This window comes from Phallusia mammillata, chromosome 2, assembly GCF_965637545.1.
Source record: "Phallusia mammillata chromosome 2, kaPhaMamm4.hap1.1, whole genome shotgun sequence".
Lineage (NCBI taxonomy): Eukaryota > Metazoa > Chordata > Ascidiacea > Phlebobranchia > Ascidiidae > Phallusia > Phallusia mammillata.
In genome coordinates, this window is record NC_137253.1 from 31127606 (window position 1) to 31145881 (window position 18276).

The 18276-nt window shown below is 35.9% G+C and overlaps 2 protein-coding genes across 2 annotated transcripts; one reads left to right on the plus strand and one right to left on the minus strand.

Moving 5' to 3' along the window:
• Positions 1 to 1883: 1883 nt before the first annotated feature.
• LOC145215097 (uncharacterized) lies at positions 1884 to 11403 on the plus strand. The gene is made up of 14 exons (XM_080083752.1): positions 1884 to 2281; positions 2654 to 2754; positions 2828 to 2879; positions 5275 to 5416; positions 6694 to 6823; positions 6892 to 6983; positions 7654 to 7715; positions 8124 to 8226; positions 8869 to 9056; positions 9217 to 9344; positions 9580 to 9653; positions 9722 to 9892; positions 11068 to 11168; positions 11242 to 11403. Exons 4-10 carry the CDS (start codon positions 5405 to 5407, stop codon positions 9308 to 9310), a joined length of 681 nt encoding a protein of 226 aa, XP_079939878.1. The 5' UTR covers positions 1884 to 2281; positions 2654 to 2754; positions 2828 to 2879; positions 5275 to 5404; the 3' UTR covers positions 9311 to 9344; positions 9580 to 9653; positions 9722 to 9892; positions 11068 to 11168; positions 11242 to 11403.
• Positions 11404 to 12681: 1278 nt separating this feature from the next.
• On the minus strand, positions 12682 to 16783 carry LOC145213301 (uncharacterized). The gene is made up of 12 exons (XM_080081527.1): positions 16630 to 16783; positions 15946 to 16037; positions 15324 to 15492; positions 14974 to 15119; positions 14813 to 14874; positions 14350 to 14452; positions 13843 to 13998; positions 13657 to 13781; positions 13446 to 13531; positions 13206 to 13395; positions 12846 to 12946; positions 12682 to 12785 (listed from the first exon to the last, which is right to left on the minus strand). The coding sequence occupies exons 1-12, from the start codon at positions 16781 to 16783 to the stop codon at positions 12682 to 12684; spliced, it is 1488 nt and encodes a 495-aa protein (XP_079937653.1).
• Between the last annotated feature and the right edge of the window lie 1493 nt (positions 16784 to 18276).

The window sequence follows — 18276 nt, forward strand, 5'->3', positions numbered from 1 at the left end:
CGTTTCAAGTTACTACTTTTGTAATGATTAAGTGAAGTTTGACAAATAGGACACATAGGTTTACCTCCATTATCAATAAATGCAAACTCCTAATCCCATTCTGTTTTAAAGGCTATATTTTCCTGTTAATCTTTCTTTTTGCAATTATTTCTCAACGATTTTTATTTTAAACTTTGCAGTTATTGTTAGGATAAGCCATAATACAAATGTAAAATGTTTTTAATGTCACCCCTGACAGCTTCAATCTGACAATATAAGCTTATTTGACTACAATGCACAAGCTAGCACACTTCTGTACAATAATGTTCTTTTCGGTTTTCGGAAAGTACATTGGTTATTACTAGCAGTCAGTCTATTGGTAATACGTATAGAATACATTGTTTTATCTTTGGGTTAAACAAATTGGAAAGATGGGGAAATGCATGTGCAACATTTAAGAACCGCAAACAAAGGCTCAACGAGCCGCAGTTTGGCCACCTCTGTTCTACACAGTTTCAGCCGCCTTCAGTTTCCTGTGTACGTCAGTGCCCATGACCACAATGTGGTTTGCATTGATCACTAACATGCGCAATAAATTATTTTCCAAACGACACGCTTGCACTCATCCAGTGTATCTATTTCCTCTGCAATCATCCACATTTGACCGTTTTGTATTTCCCGCAAATATTGCGACAATAATATTGGAATTTTTCCTTTGTTAAGTAGAAAGTTTACCACATAATAACAGTAGGGAAGTTGTCTTCTACCAAAAGTGCAGTTTTTTGCCTTTAAGTAACTAAATCTTGAAAGTGAAAGTGCTTCCAATATCTAAATTCCATCAGCCCATTGTTTCCTGTGAGCATTTGAGATTGAAAACATTGGTTTGCAAATTTCTGTAAAAACTACAGAAGTATAGTTGATTAAATATGAATTTTAATAGACATATATGGTGATAATCTATGCTGTATTTTTTAAGACTATAGAATAGTGTTCAAAAAACTAAGCATTGACTCACAAAATGTTGTTGTTGCTTTCATTTTTTTGACATTAATGACTTAAAGTTGTTTTGTGGGGACACATTTCTATTTTTTAACAACTGGTACATGTTGCCTAATGTATTTGTCACTTTTTAAAGTTCATCTGGTCAAATTTTTATCTTCCAAACAATGCTTGTAACTTTTGTACAACAGATATTATCAAAACAACATGCATTTATTTCAAACTGTGATATTGTTCATTTTATGTTAATGACTTCACAACTGGTTGGTGATTAAGGATGGAGAGTGTGTATGTGTACCTTGTTTGTAAATTGTACTCATTTCAAACCCTGCAGTGTAATCAGCACCTCATTTCATTCCCTGTTCTCCACTGGCCAGTTATACACATTCTAACTAGAGACAACAAGCATGGTTTGTCCAATTTTATTTGTCAGATTCTAGAATCATGTTGATCACTTTTCTATTTTTATATATAACTAAAGTGTGTTTACTTTATTTTGTTTTATGACAGCAATACAGCTTGTTGTGTACATATCACCATCAGTATGTTTTAATCATTAGTTGTTGTTTTTTAAACAAAACTTTGAACCTAAAAGCAAAGGCCCTAAATGTATTAACTGTAATTATCTTGGTGGCGAATATTTTACATCTTGTCTCACAATTTTTGGCTGATTGCTCCGCAGGACCTAGGACTGATTTAGTCTTTAGTAAGTTATCAGAAATAGCAGAATGAGCATTTGCCAAGCAATTTCAAATCAACACAGAACACTTAAAATCAATTTGGTCCATTATCTTTCTTTACAAGCAATACACTTGATTTATATTATAACTTTTATGTTAATGTTGCTTTTGTGTTAAGGAACTTTGATTAAATTATCACTAATACGTGCAGTAAAAATCAATTTGTTATTGTATATCCAGGCGGGTATCCTGCACTGTGGTCCGTTTTGTGTCGCAATTCAGTCGGTTCACTTACGTCACACGCTATGTATTCTGACGTGGACGGACCTTTTCCGATCACACCTACGCAGTAGGAGGTCTTTGGTCCAACGCAAATAGCAGAAAGTGTTTAATTTTTCACTCCAGTCATTTGCTGACGCATATGGAGGTGGTTATTTTGTTGCACTATTTCCCGTGACATGCATCATATTTTATTGTCTCCGTATTTCATGTACTGGACTGGACAAGCCTCTGAATCTACGGGTTCCAATAGATCTGAAACGGCATAAAGAGTGGCCTTTTAACATTGGAGTGAAAGTTATCCAAGATGGGCATATCTTCATTGGAAATGCTTGACGATACAAGTATGAGAATTGTGTCGACCTGTGTGCCAATGCTAATTTATTGTTTTGCACTACTTTTTTTAACTTGACGTTCAAGTTAAAATGTTGCACAAGATACCTAAATTAAAATCATATCGGATTTTGTAAACATTCGTCTTCTTAAAATTGTTTTAGCATTGGAAAACCATACACGGATTTGTTCATAAGTTTAATGAGAAAAATAACGTCATAATAAAGCATTTTTTTGACGTCTATTTTGTCCTTTATTTTCCTCATTCAGTTTTTGTACTTGTTCTTAAATTGTAAACCAAATGATTTGACTGCTCTGCTTTAAACGAGTACGACTCGTTTTAATATCTGCATTTTTTTAATTTTCTGTATGTTTTGTTGCAGATAATTCTGGGGGAAAGTTGAAGAAATTTGGAATAATTTTGGGCGTGTTGTTGACTTTACTGCAGATTGTGGTCATAGCTCTAGTCGCCCCCAATTACTGGGTAAGGCTCAGTTTGTGCAGTTTGAATTTTCATATCGGATAAATTTTAGAGGTTCGCGATATTTCGTTTTTAGAAACTTGACACGGTAGCGCAAATTCAAGACAGCAGTGAATCCGAAAACCATGGTATGAATTGTATAGTAAATTTATTTTGAAAACATGTTTTCCGTCCTGTCGTTTCGGTATTTTTTAAGTGGTCTATTTTGGTTATTTCGCTCTATATAGTAAGAATTTCTGCAAAAAGTTAGTTTTTGGGCCACCCTCAGAAACTTCATATTAGGTGCAGACCAACCTTATGTAAAAGTAAACATATTCATACTGGGATCAGCCCTGGGGCGTCGATTCAGTGATGCAGACTAGCGATTACGGCATACATATCGATAAATCATAATACGTCAGTCCTTTTAAAGGCGTGTACCAAATCAGCTGGTCTCCCAAGCATTCCCACATGGCAAGGCACAGGCTGCAAAAATCTAGCCTGCGGTGGAATTATGTAAAAGTACCAACGACTTTTTTGTCACGGGATTTCGGTGTCAGCACAGATTAATAAAAAACTGAAAAACCTCTTGCTTGCCTACTTATAGTTAACTAAAGGCAAGCAGCGGTGCTGGTAGTTCGACGGGCTCTTTACTAAGCAAGTGAGTCCCTGTAAGGCTCCTGTCGTGGGTTCGAATCCCATTTTTATATTTTCTAGCCCAGTGGTTCTCAAACTTTTTTCAGCGCGACCCAAATCTGAGCTTTATGAGCATCTCACGATCCAAGCCTCAAACAACAAAAAATGTGTTTGTTTTTTCCTTGTACGAATACTAACTCATCCTTGAACGCTAACTGTTACATCTCCAAGTGCAGTTTCGCATGATTAACTTGTCCTATTGTTTCCCGTGATCTGACGTTACAATCGCCATGTGCGTAACAATAAAATTGGAAGGCAATTGTCTGTAAGCGGTAATGATTTGTTTATTTTACTGTACAGCGTGGTTGAGTGAGGCTGTACTTGGCTATGGCTATACTCTACCATCAAAACTTTATGATGCAATACTGCAAGTTACTGAGATGAAGCCACATAAAATGCTTATGATGCAATAATTCAGTCACGCGACCCATTTTTTGACCCTGCGCGACCCATGTTTGGGTCGCGACCCATACTTTGAGAACCACTGTTCTAGCCTGTGCCTTGCCATATGGGAATGCTTAGTAACCGGCTGATTAGGTAGGGCCTACATCACCTTTAATAAGTCTAGCGTACCATGATTTAGTTTACTAAACTTAACGAAGTAAAAGAACGAGGGATAAAATCATTTTTTTAAGTCGAGTTACGTCGTTGATTACACTGGCCAACACAATTTTTGGTGTCTTTAATGTTAAAACTGATATTGACTAATTTTGGGGTGCTGATTTTAAAAATCATTACGGTTTTCTTCAATCAGATCAACTTTTTAAGTTATTTACAAAATCAAAATTTATGACCATATTGATTCAATGACATTAAAATCATGCTTTTATGTGTTTGTTAAAGCTTTGTTACATTATACACATCAGTTTCCTACAGTGCAGTCAGTTTCATAGCATGAATATATGTTCTATGCTTATGCTCTGCCTAAAAATGGTTGGTGCAAGCTAGTGGTAACTTTAAACTACACGTGTTTTATGGAGTGATTTTCAGACTTGTAAAGCAAGGTGGTAAAGCTAAAATTAATAGTGGCTAGGTCATCTATAAGGTGTTGCATGAATTAACAAGATGTTTTATGCTACCTTACTGGTGAATATCCATACAACACAACTAAAAAGAAAAAAAAAGATCTGTATCAAATGTGCATATCTTGTACACTTCGATGTGACTTTAGGGGTTTAGGGCAAGCAATGGGCTCCACTTACCTAATGTTGACTGGAATATTGCAGTAATGAACAAAAATAGTAGAAAGGGACTGAAATTATTAGAAAAGAGTACATAACTGAGTTATTATGCGATCTGAAAAATTCGGTACGAAAATGAGCATAAAGCTACACTTCCCTTAAAACATTAGGGATATATATGATGAGAATTAAGCTGAAAGGTTCCAACAGGATATCAGTAAAACGAGACGTGCCTAAATAATGTGGTCCTGGCTAACTGCTGTTGGTCAATTAAACGGGACGATATTGCTGCCAGTCATTTCTGAAAGTTACAGAAGTAAATGTGTAGGCCTATACCCGATATACCTAAAAACTTACAAATTTGAAACATTTTTTTGTTTTATATGTTGAATTTTGTTGGTTAGGAGTGTCCACCTGTTACATTTAAAATTAATTTCAAAATTTTGTTCTTGCAATAAGGGTAATTCCAAATAAAATACTTGAAACCAGTTTCACCATAGTGTATACATATATATAGATTGTTTTTCAAACGTGGATGTACCATAACAGGAAAACTAGACGTGATACAGATAAACCGATTGCATTTTTGAAATCAGGGCACTGGAAATAGTCAAAATCAAGTAAAAAATTATAGACACCAGTAAAAAAATATTTTTTTGTTGCCCAGTGTTATAGAATCAAGCATTAAGACTTCGGCAGATTTCAAATCTTGTCAAGAACTTCTCAACAATGGATTCAGCAAATCGGGTCTTTACACAATTCGAGAAAATTCAACTTCACTTAATGATGGCAAAGCGATGTACAGACAAGTAGGTTTACAAACATAATATTTGATGGAAACCCCACATTTAAACAGCACTTCCCCGTCCCATTAAACACATGGGTGAGTAAGTCTTGTGTAATTCGAGTAAGTCTTGTGTAATCAGCAAATGTGCTTTGGTCTGTGGTTCCAACTGTTTACACTGACATACCACAGTTTTTATTCCGCAGCATAGCCTACTTTGTAAAATACGATCACAAAGAAAGCGTGTTTGCATAAAAATGTAATGGGTATAATTTATTTTAGTAACAAGTTAGATTAAAATAAAGTTCTAGTGTTATAACGCAATCTCTCATTTCTAAAACAGATGAAGAGAGTTTGCAAATTTTTGCCGCACACTTACAAATCATCCATGTCACCTATTATTACACTGCTGAGTTTGGGAAATGTTTATTTCCAGTTAAAATCAGTTGACAGTGTTAAAAAGAACAAATTAATTTCGCTAAAAAGCATATTCAGTGTCTATAAACATTTCTCAAACTTGTAATAGAATCATAAAAAAGGTGGAAATTGTTGCAACAAGGGCAATAGAACAGGGAATGATTCCCAGAATCAGTTACCAGGATTTATTATTACACTGTGGGGATATTAATATGCAGCCAGGATACATTTAAGTGAGATGCGTGTTTATGTTGTGGAGTGCCTCTAAAACGCTTGACCACAGGAAGGTGGGATGCTTGGAGAATTTTCTAACATGCTACAATAGTTACGTGACGGAATTGTGCGCAAAAGTTTAAGAATGTAAATAGCGAGGTTGGGATATACTTGTTTTGTTCCTAGCTGTGCGCATTGGGTTAATCTGTTTATATGCCAAAAATGTTAGTCGCACCTTGGGGAATTTCCCTCGATTTGTGATTTGGCGTGTTAGTGTTATTTCAAGGGTCCAGAGTTGTGCTTTAAATCATAGGTTGTTGCATTTGATAATGAATGTTGCTGGGATAAAGATGCGAAGCATTTAAGATTGTTCTTTTAGCTTAACGACACGGGATTATAATTTTTCCGGCGTCACAACCTTAGTTATCGATCATTCGTTATCGCGCGGTGTTTTCGTTGCGTCGTGACGTGCTTGCGTTTCGTTCTTTTTTTCTTTTTTTTATCATGCACTGTCTTACGCGCTTTCAATGTCATTTATCCTGATGAAGGCGACCTGTATAGGACGTCGAAACGTCGGAATAAAAATACATTTTTCCGGGAGCTCTAAAAACTTATCACAAACCTAGCTCCAGTGGGCGACGTTAAACTATCTGCTTCTATTTGTGTACAAAGGTTTATTGTGACATGACAACTGACGGCGGAGGTTGGACGTTGGTGGCTTCAGTTCATCGCGGAGACGAAAAGAAATGTCGTGAAAACGATAAGTGGTCTGCTATTTGGGATTATTACCCAAATGAACAAGGTGCTTGAGTAAAAAAGTTGGTTAAAATCTCCGGCGAATAAAATCCAACACTTGTATTCCGTTTTTAGGTTCGACGGCATGGTCGAACAGACTGACAATGGGAAAAGTGCAAACAGCCACCAACGAAGATTACAAAAGTTCTGATTACTTTCGTGAAGAGGTAAATTTTGTCTCTTATCTGTAAATACGTTAAAGTTGAAATCAGTGGTGGAGTTCAAATTTTTAGTCAGCCGGTCCTATCGCAAAAGTCATATTTTTCAGCCAGTTCTGTTAACAAAAGTCCATTGAAACTGCCAGTTATGCTAACCGGTTCGCTGATCATATAAAATTTCGTAATACGGTTCTATAGAACCAACGCGAACCGACTGAATCCCACCACTGGTTGAAATCAATCTGTGTCTTTTTTGAGTCACTCTATGATTGCTTATCTAAAATACTCGTTTTCGTTGCAAAGTTAAAATTTTATAATTTTAGGCAGTTGGATACCTTAATTTAGTTTAACCATTGGGAACCACTGGGTTGGAGCAACGCCACTTAAGTTTCTTGCTTAGGAAAACGCAAGTGACCGTCATAGGATTAGAACCCACTACCTTACGAACACAAGGCGCTGACCGTTCGACCAATTTGGCTATAGATTAAGTTAATATTATTTCCTATGTCAACGAAAACATTGTAGCTAACGGATCATGCAATTCAAAGATTTAAAAAAAATCGTAAAGCACCCATTTTTATAATCCAGATAATCGCCTCAAAAAACTTGATAGATTGCTTGTGCGGTTAACCGGATTGGTATATTATTTCCAACCCTTGTTTTTACTCCAAATCTCCAGGTTTTCTTCAAAGCAGACAACGAACCTTACACCAGAATGGAGTATGGAAAATCTTACACAGGGTAAAATGTTTGTTGTTTAGATGCAGTTTCTGATTTTGTTAAATTAATCAGGTTTCAGTTTTTTTTAGATGACACAGACAAAAATCATTCATTTTAAACGTTTTTTTTAAATGTATTCCATTTTTTGGATTCCTTTTTATCTTTTATACGTTTGTAACCTATTCAGCACAATGCATACAGGGCACCCATTTAAAAAAGAAAAGATTTCCTTATTCTATTATCCCAGTTCCAAAGAATTTTTTTGTGGTTCTAAACAGCATAATTCCCCTGTTTGTTACCAATACAATTTTTACAACCAACGTACAATTGCTCGTCCCTTTTAAAAGATCTATTCGTCTTTCCCTTAAAGCATCGACTCTTAATTCGTAAGCTTATTTTAATTCATCACGATTTTTCTGTTTATTAAAGCTTTGCAAACTCATACCACGTGACCAGTACTGACTCGGTTCCATTTATTACATTTGCGACAATTTCAAATTTCGACGGATACCCGAATAAGTTTAGCTTCAAGGTAAGTGGAGATAAAGTAAAGGTTTCTGAATCATTTTTCAGTTGCTAAAAAAATAACTAGTTCTTGGTGATTTGGTTGCTACTCGGCAACAACCTATATTCGTTGGGTAATTTTAAGGCCTGTCAAGCGTCTTCATATTAGTAGTTTTGACGTGGTATTTTTAATAAATTTTTAACTGCAGTGAACTTCTTTTTTCGGTTATTGCTGAACAGTTTCAGTTTGCACCTAAAAATTGTCCGGATAAGGCGAAGTCTTGGATTAATCAATGACCATTAGTTAATGCCTTACCTCATTACAATCATTTGTACCTCAAGTTCTGAATTAGACGAAAAGAATTAGACGAAGATCTGGATTACCCCAGCCTGATTAAACCATAGTTTACTTATTTGCTTGTTTTCAGTTCGTTATGATTCCTACCCACCTTTTTCGATCGATTTTTAATTTTTTAACCCTAAATCATTACCATTTTGATACACTCAACAAATTGACGTTTGAAAGGTTGCCGACACCTACTTTTGAATTTTTAGCACTCCTCTTGAATTTTAGCTTGAAAAAGTGCCGCATGCTTTAAAAGTTTCAGAGTCACTGCTGTAAACACTGCATGACCACTGTGGCTAATTCGAAAATGTTACCCTTTTGTAGATTGTTTCGAACACAAGTGTTGCAGAATTGTCCGATGTGAGACAGTTTTCTGCCAGCCACAATGGATTTCATATTCTTACCCAAGCAGTCCTTGCCTACAACCACAAAAATAAACCGTCTGTTACCTCTCTTTTCTTTTATGTAACAAATCAACTGGTGAGAAAAGCCTTTTTTTGCGTACATTCAAGGTAGGACAACCTAGTCTAAGCACTTGTGTCTTTCTTCCCCACACAGTTTGCATGTTGTTAAAACTTGTGTTTTTTTGCAAAAACAATTGCTTACATACTGTGGAAGAAAATGCATCCCTTAAAATTTACCCGATGTATTTTGAAATGCAAGTTTGTGTAGGAATGGGGTTTCAAGCGATACTCCAGCGACTTTCCAATCAGCAGTCACTCGGCAACAAATCTCACCTACGAATATTCTACAGTGGGACAAATAAAAAACGCGGTGATTGGATACATGCTTATAACTAGGTAACTATTTGTAATTAACTACTAATACTGTTTTAAATGGTCTTTTTACATGTGCAAGGATAGTTATTTTGTAAATAGGATACCACAGCGATTTTTAACCTTGGTACAAGGTGAATCCAAGGGCAGTGCTTTGCTACCGGGTGTAACATACACCGTAGGGCCTAAAGTGTACCACTGCACTATAGTTTTAAGGGCAATACCAACTTAGTTCTTACGTATTGTTTTTTGTCGCTAGGAATGAGTCAAACGACTACCTGCATACTCAAAATGAAATTCCATCTGTTCTGAAGAGCATTCTTCAACTTTTCGGTGGGTGTTTCACCTAGTTTACAACATTCTGATGTTTTTGGGGCATAATTTTTATGTTTTTCCTTTAGATCTCACCACAACTAATGTAAAATCATTGCACAACATTCCCCAACTTGTCCTGCTGTCAAGTTTGCGAAAGGATCAATTTCTTATCCCAACCACAATGTAACATCGGGTTATTTACAGTTCAGAGCTTATGACAGCCAAGGTTATCCTTATGCCTTGTGTCCAGGAATCAGGTTTGTTTGTCTGGCTGTCGAAGTACGGTTTTGTGTTTTTGTCTGTTAGTTCAAAAAATGTACGATTTTATGTCTTTGTTTGTTTGTCTGACCTAAACAAAGTATGATTATTTTGTGTTTTTGTCTGTCTGTCTAAAACAAAGTACGACTTTGTGTTTTTGTGTGTTTGTTTGTCAAAAAAAGACGATTTTGTGTTTCCGTTTGTCTGTCTGTCTAAAACAAAGTAAGATTTTATGTTTTTATCTGTCTGTCTGTCAAAAAAAAAGTACGATTTTGTGTTTCTGTCTGTCTGTCCAAAACAAAGTACGATTTTGTGTTTTAGTCTGTCTGTCTGTACAAAACAAAGTACGATTTTGTGTTTTAGTTGTTTGTCTGTCCAAAACAGAAAACGACTTTGTGTGTTTGTTTGTCAAAAAGAAAAGACGATATTGTTTTTCCGTTTGTCTGTCTGTCCAAAACAAAGTAAGATTTTGTGTTTTTATTTGTCTGTCTGTCAAAAAAAGTACGATTTTGTGTTTTAGTCTGTCTGTCTGTCCAAAACAAAGTAGGATTTTGTGTTTTAGTTTGTTTGTCTGTCCAAAACAAAGTACGACTTTGTGTTTTTGTGTGTGTCTGTCCAAAACAAAGTACGATTTTGTGTTTTTGTCTGTCTGTCTTTCTGTCAAAAAGAACGTACGATGCGGTGTTTTTGTCTGTCTGTCCAAAACAATGTTTGATTTTGTGTGTTTGTCTGTTTGTCTGCCTGTCCTAAACAAAGAACGATTTTGTGTTTCTGTCTGTCCAAAACAAAGTTCGGTTTAGTGTTTTTGTCTGTCTGTCTGTCAAAAAGAACGTACGATTCTGTGTTTTTGTCTGTCTGTCCAAAACAATGTTTGATTTTGTCTGTTTGTCTGCCTGTCCTAAACAAAGAACGATTTTGTGTTTTTGTCTGTCCAAACCGAGTTTATTTTTGTGTCTGTCCATCTGTCCAAAACAAAATTCGATTTCATGTTTTTGTTTGTCTGTCCAAAACAATGTTTGATTTTGTGTGTTTGTCTGTTTGTCTGCCTGTCCTAAACAAAGTACGATTTTGTGTTTTTGTTTGTCTGCCTGTTCAAAACAAAAGTAAGATTTTGTGTTTTCTGTCTGTCTGTTTGTCTAAAACAAAATTCAAAGTACGACTTTGTGTTTTTCAGAGTAAATAAAGGAGCCAATCCTTCACAATTTTGCCTTGGTTCACCTGACAGATATTTTCTGGGAACACGCAAACATGAAGATGTCTGTGGAGATTTTTCTGGTGTGTGGAATTAGACAAAATATAGAAGAAACAAAATATAACAGTGCTGATATAAATGTGTTGTATTGTTTAGCATGGGAAACGTTGGATGAGCATGTGACGCAAAACAGATCCACTGATGGAAATGGAAGATTTGTGAACGATCTCCACTCAACCATTCTTATCTTTACTCGATAAATTACAAGTATTCGACGCCAGCTGACCAAATGACCACTGTACTTTTGTTTTTATTTGATCAAGATTTTTTTGTCTTGCGTTTTGCAAGAACAAAGTATAAGTGAAATCTAAGCATTTTAGTCTAAAATGTGTTCTACAATGTCAGATATTTAGAAGTTAGCTCACTGTAGGCTTTTTATTATTGAGGCCACCGCAACTTGGCAAATGTAATCAAGGGGTCACATCAACAGAATGGTTTGGAACCGCTGGGCTAATGGCCACAGCCTTTCGCCTAAGCGCACAATTTAACCACGGCGAGAGACTAGCTGTACAATGAGTAGTTATCAACTACCGGGCAGATTACTGTTTCGTCCTTATAGTAACGAGGCAAAATAGCGTGAGCTTTAGCCTTCAGTGCACAGTGTTTCTAAAGCTTTTTTTGGCCTAAAGACCACTTTATTGGGTTAAAAAGACTTTATTTTTTGTTTGTTTCACAACAAAATGTGAAAAGTAAGCTTAAAATAAACACAAAGTAGCCTAAGTGTGTGTTGCTTGCGAGCGAAGAAAGTCTTAACACTGACTACTTTCATGTCAACATAGATGGAAAAGTTGAAGTTGACGAACAAACACTTTCTTTGCTGATAACCATCTTCTGAATATTTTTCCCTCAAAAACTAAACTGAATCGCTCGTAGATATAACAAAATTTTCTAGTTTATTACATGAAGGTTTATTTTTTTCCTATTTCCAGCAATCACGATGAAAATAATTTAAATAACAAGACAAATAGAAATTATTTCACAACGAATATGTCAAAGGAGTAAACGCGTTTTATACGATCAAATATATCACCAAAGCAACAGAAGTTTAAATAGAATTATGACAGGCAAAAATATAGGCTATAGCCTACATACTTAATTGCAAGTTAATACAGCGACAGAAAACTATCTTTATAATAATACTCATAGATAAATAAGCTATCGCTGCCAGGCATAGCTTTAAGTTTAAAGAGCTCTTTTATTGTGCTACAGGCACCTGCTCGAAGATTAGAGGCCCAAACATTCGTTATCGCGCGGTGTTTGCGGTGTGGCGTGATTGCGTTCCATTATTTTTTCCCTTTGTTTATCGTGCACTGTACTAGTCGCGTTCAGTGTTATTTACCCTGATGAAGATGACCTGTATAAGACGTCAAAACGTCGGAATAAAAATACATTGGCCAGAAGAGCTCTATAAACTTGATAATACTCATAGTTTGGGCGTTTTTTTGAAAAAAGAAGAAAGTTAATCAATACGAAACAACAGTATATAAAAAGTCGGATACACGAGTTGTAAGCAATGCAGATCTTCAACAGTGAGATCTAGCGAGTAAAGATAAGAATGGTTGAATGGAGATCATTCACAAATCTTCCATTTCCATCAGTGGATCTGTCCTGTGTTACATGCTCATCCAACGTTTCCCATGCTACAACATACAATGTATATTAATTGACAGCAGTTGCTTTTTCCGTGTATTTGCTCTTACCAGAAAAATCTCCACAAATGTGTAGATGGTTGTAGTCCCAATAATGGAATTTGCCTGGAGAACCGAGGCAAAATTGGGAAGGCTTTGCTTCTTCGTTAAGTCTAAAAAGCAGCCTGAAATTATTTTGGCTTTGGCGTTTGGTTTAAATACAATTTAAGCAACAAAATCAACCTTACACAGATCTGAAGAGCACACTCTTAGGTAATTTATAATAACAACACTAGCTGTTAAATGGATCAAAATAAATATTAGGTATGCAATTTTAGTTCCTTTAACTCTCTGCTTGTCTTCTTTTAAATGAGAGTTTGTCAAGACCAAAGTTTTTTTGAGTCAGTTTTAAGGTTGTACATTGCTACAGACCTGATTCCTGGACACAAGGCATAAGCATAACCTTGGCTGTCGTAAGCTCTAAACTGTAAATAACCCGATGTTACGTTGTGGTTGGGATAAGAAATTGATCCTTTCACAAACTTGACAGCAGGAGCAAATTGGGGAATGTTGTGCAACGATTTTATATCAGTTGTGGTAAGATCTAATGTAAGAAATATACCTGAGCCATGCAAATATCAAGTGTTTTTTTAAACTTGTAACAAATCCCACCAAACAGCATCAGGATGTGTTCTAGAACATCATGAAGACCATTTTGATAACGCCAGTTGTAATTTGTACTCAAATATGACTCATTCCTTGAAAGCAAAATATTAAAATGTTTTTTTGTTTTTTTTTCATATGACAATAAAAATATGACAGTAAATTTATTTTTTCCGCGCAAAAAGTAGTGTTTTAAAGTTGTTTATTTCATCAGTATTACCTGGTTATAAGCATGTATCCCATCATTACATTTTTCATTGATCCAGTTACAGTATATTCATATGTATGGTTTGTTGGGTCGTGATTGTATGGGAAGTTTATTGATCCTTGCCAATTGTCCCATTTCTTAACACACTCGTATTTAGTAAAAAAATAATGTGCTTGGACTATGGATTCAAGTTTTTACCTCGTAATTGCTCACGAAGAAGAAGAGAAAGGTTACAGTCGGTTTGTTTTGGTCGTTGTACACATGAAGTGCATGGGCTTCAGCATAAAATCCATTATGGCTAGAGCTAGCATAAAGGTTTTCAGTAGAACCTCCAACACTTATGTTTGACGCAACCTGCAAATATTAATATTATTTTGAAGTTGTTAAATATTTGCTTTTAGGCTAACCCAATAAACGTAAAAAATGACGATTTAATGCCGAAAACATCTTAAACAACTCTAAATTAGAGTCTAGTGACCGACACGTTTGTTTCACATCAAAAACGGGAGATTTTACAGCAATGACCAGGAATGACCAGTTCCGCGGCGTTCTGTTGGATCAATTTTTTTAGGGTTTTTAGTGTTTTTACTTTTGTCATTGTCTGTGTGATGATAGTTAGTGATATTTCACTCTAATTTGTTGGTTTCAAGGACGTTGTTTAGAAGAAAACTATCAATCGGAAATGTTTCCCTAAAACAACCTTACCTTTAGGCTAAACTTGTTGGGATGTCCATCTGTGCTTGAAATTGTTGCCAATGTCATGAAATGTTCTGTATCAGTGCTACTCACGTGATACGAGTTTAGGCTCCTAAAATAATGCACAGACGGATCAGTTTAATTGCATAAAGATTTTAAATCCTAACAGAATTCTTGTAAATCGGTTATGCGATTAACTGGATTTGTCTGTGCATTTTTATAGAAAAATCCTATTTAATAATACGAAACAGTGCCAATGCTATTCGTACAACATGAGAATATCTTAAAGCAAAATCAAAGTTGTCATGATAGTTATTGATGATCTTATCAGGATTTATTAAGTCAACAAACGTAAGAAAAATGCTTAACAATTTTTACAACAATTTTTAAATAAAATCATAAAATAATCAATGATTTCATTTTGTTTCATTTTTATATAACACCTACTACATTAGGCCAACAAACATTTTACCCCGCGTAAGATTTTCCATATTCCATTCTGGTGTAGGGTTCGTCGTTTACCTTGAAGAACACCTGAACATTTGCAAAATTAGTTTGTAAACTACAATGAATCAAAGTATATATTTTACTCGAAATTGTTTATTTATCTCTCGTAAAGACTAAGAAACACACCTGGTTGCCTTCAAGTAATGTTTCGCCTTCATAGTCAAGAAAAGTTGTTGTCTTATCCGAGTTGTACCAGTAGTTGGACCAATCAGGATAAACTGATGTTATGTTAACATGGGTTTTCGCGAGTTTGGTGATTGTTTCGTCCAAGCCTGGTAACAAAATTCCAAATAACTTAATTAAAGCATTGGACCGAACCAAAAAGTAAAGTTATCCATGAATTTTAAAGCCTTTTGTTGTGCCCTAAAACAATACTTTCACATACAACTCAAGTTACGCGATAAATATATTTGTTGTAATCTTTTGGCGTACACATTTTGTTGCGTTTTTGCGCCTCAAATCAATTAATTTCGTACCAACAATGCCTAAACTTTTCAAAGGCACATAATGGCTGTAGAGGTTTTCTAACGACGACCCATAGTTAGTGAGGAAGCCATCAGTTGTGTGATATCTCAAGAATGACTGGGATTCGAATTCCGAAGGATCAATATCGTTTGGTACATGAGATAACATCACGTCAGAAGCCTTGAAACAAAGAGAATAAAAGCTAATTGGTATTTTGCCACAGCAAAATTTATGTAACAGCATCGAGCAAGTAAATGATAAGCTGTAGACAGTGTTAATTTGCTTGATGCTTTTTAATTGATACTGTGGCACTGAGCCGACTTCACTTTGGTTCCCAAGCAGTTGCTTGGCCATTGTGACCCAGTTTCCTCTGTGGTGTATGCCCAGTTGTGGCATCATATAGAATAGGTGGTGCATGTCTTTCAAGCCTATTACTCCCAACAAACTGGAGTGTCATTGCATAACTACACTAACCAAAACAACCGATCTCTTGTCACCAGTTGTACTGATGAGACCTTACAGATCGGAACAGTGTGCACTTTAGAATTTAGTTGTAATCGGTAACGATAGTTAGAGCATACATCTTCAATCAGAGATGCTAAGGCTTGTTTTAAGTTACCGGACAAAACATACCTTTTCCCGAAAGTAATCGGAACTTTTGTAATCTTCATCGGTAGCTGTTTCTATTGATCCCATCGTCAGTCTGTTTGACCACGTGGACGAACCTGAACATAATAAAACAAAACTTAAATCCTGCAATACAACACAGCCCAAATTGGTAATTTTCTGTTACAATGTCATGGGCGTATAGACCAGTGGTTCCCAACCTTTCGTGGACCGTGGCCCCCTTAAAGTAACTTTTTGGCCTCGTGGCCCCCTTCAAGTTACCATGTAGGACCTGTGCCCCCCTTAAAATGTAGATAGCAAACTCGCGTTGGAATGCGGTATTTTGGCCTTAAACAGGTCTAATAGAGTAAATGAGTGTGATAAACCTCACTATAAACAAATAGTATGTGAAGTAGTCGGTTAAATTCGGGAATAAAGGTAAAGTGAAAATGACTTTTAGTGGGTGTTTCTTGTGAATCTAGGCCTGTAGCCCCCCTGGGGGGCCATGGGCCCTGGTTGGGAACCACTGATATAGACGATATTTTTTTACTGGAACAATCCTTCGATACTGTTGACATAAAACAAAGTTTTCTCGTACACGTTTTCATATTTTTAACTCAATGTGAAGTCATTGAGTTACCGAAAAACCCGAAAAACAACTCTGACTCAAAGATAACTTAATTGCTACACAACTCTTGAAATATTAAATACCTTTGCCATTATAGTCGTAGTAGTACCCGGAACCATAGTGCCAACCATAGTTACAAGTTTGCACAGAAGACCACTTGTCATGACTGGAACATTTTCTTTCGTCTCCGCGATGAACTGAAGCCACCAACGTCCAACCGCCACCGTCAGTTGTCATGTCACAATAAACCTGAATATCCACATGTTTCACTTTGCACAAATGTTCTGATATTTTGTTACATGAAAAGCATGCTTGTGCGTTAAAACAGAGCTAAAATGCAAAAAAGCGTGATTATTTGTGCAAACTATGATCTACAACATTATAGCGTGAGTGACCCTACTAAAGCGCGAACGATTACAAGTATTTGCTTTCTAAATTAAAAAAACAAGTTCGCTATTTTTGTTTCATTTACTGTGTAAGCGACTAACCTGTTAAAAATTTCACACATAGCGTTACAGAGTCCCAACTAGCAATATTAACTCGCCAAAGTTTGTGTAAACAAATTGAAAACGAATCTCGATTATCGATTTTAATATAAAGTTTATTTAGCATTGTATATTTGAACTCACTTCTCTGTAAACCGCTTTGCCATCATTAAGTGAAGTTGAATTTTCTCGAATCGTGTAAAGACCGGATTTGCTGAATCCATTGTTGAGAAGATCTCGACAAGACTCGAATTCGGCTGAATTTGTAGTTACAGGAGATTTTTCAGTTGTTTTTTGGTGAATTTCTTGAAAATAAAGTTTAAGTTGAAACATAATATCTACACGGAGAACGATATAGTATAGGGTTGCCATACGTCAGGATTTTCCCTGACATGTCAGGGAATTTAGTGTTTAAATCTGCGTCAGGGAGAAATGTTAAAATGTACTTAAAAGTCAGGAATTTGAGAAAAAAATATATACTATGAAATCAATGTACCAACGAAGAAAGTTTCAAGTAGTTAGCTACAACGTTTCGTTTTGCGCGTGTGTGCGCGCGTAACAATACTTGTTTGTTACTGGTTGTCTAATAATACGCGTTAAATACAAATAATAATCTGCGTCTCAAGAATACACAGCATTCGAAGCTACATGGGAACGTGGGAAATTTCATTTGTTTTAACTGTGTACCTAATATACAGGGAACTAACTGAAGACAAAAAGTTCAATGTCGTAAGATATAAAAACGTTTTTACAGTGGCATTTTATTTTAAATTTAAAAAGGTCTTTGTGGCTCCCAATGTTTTTTTGTTTTTTCGGTGTAAAATTTGGCTGAATGATTTTTAGAGTGGTAAAGGTTGGCGCCCCCTTGATATATGTGCTTATTGTTTCAAGGATAGTAAGATTAGTGAGCTTAGCCTAATAAACTTAACTAAACACAAGCCTACGCAGAAAGTTAACTGACAAGGATCAGAGTATCGTATCTAACGTTTCCTCGTGTCGCCCGTCCGTGTGACTTTTGAATATTCTAAATTTATTCTGCAATAGAAGTGATTGGATCGCAAAAAAGGTTAACGCAGCGGTTCTCAAATTAGGGTTCGCTGTCCTTCAGGGGTCCGTGGGGCAATTTCCGGAGACCGCGAAAAGGAGAGTAATTCTGTATTCTTAATTGACGACTGAGTAAATTTTGTCCGGGATTGTGTATCATAAAATATGGCAACCCTAATATAGTATTACCTGGACGTGTAG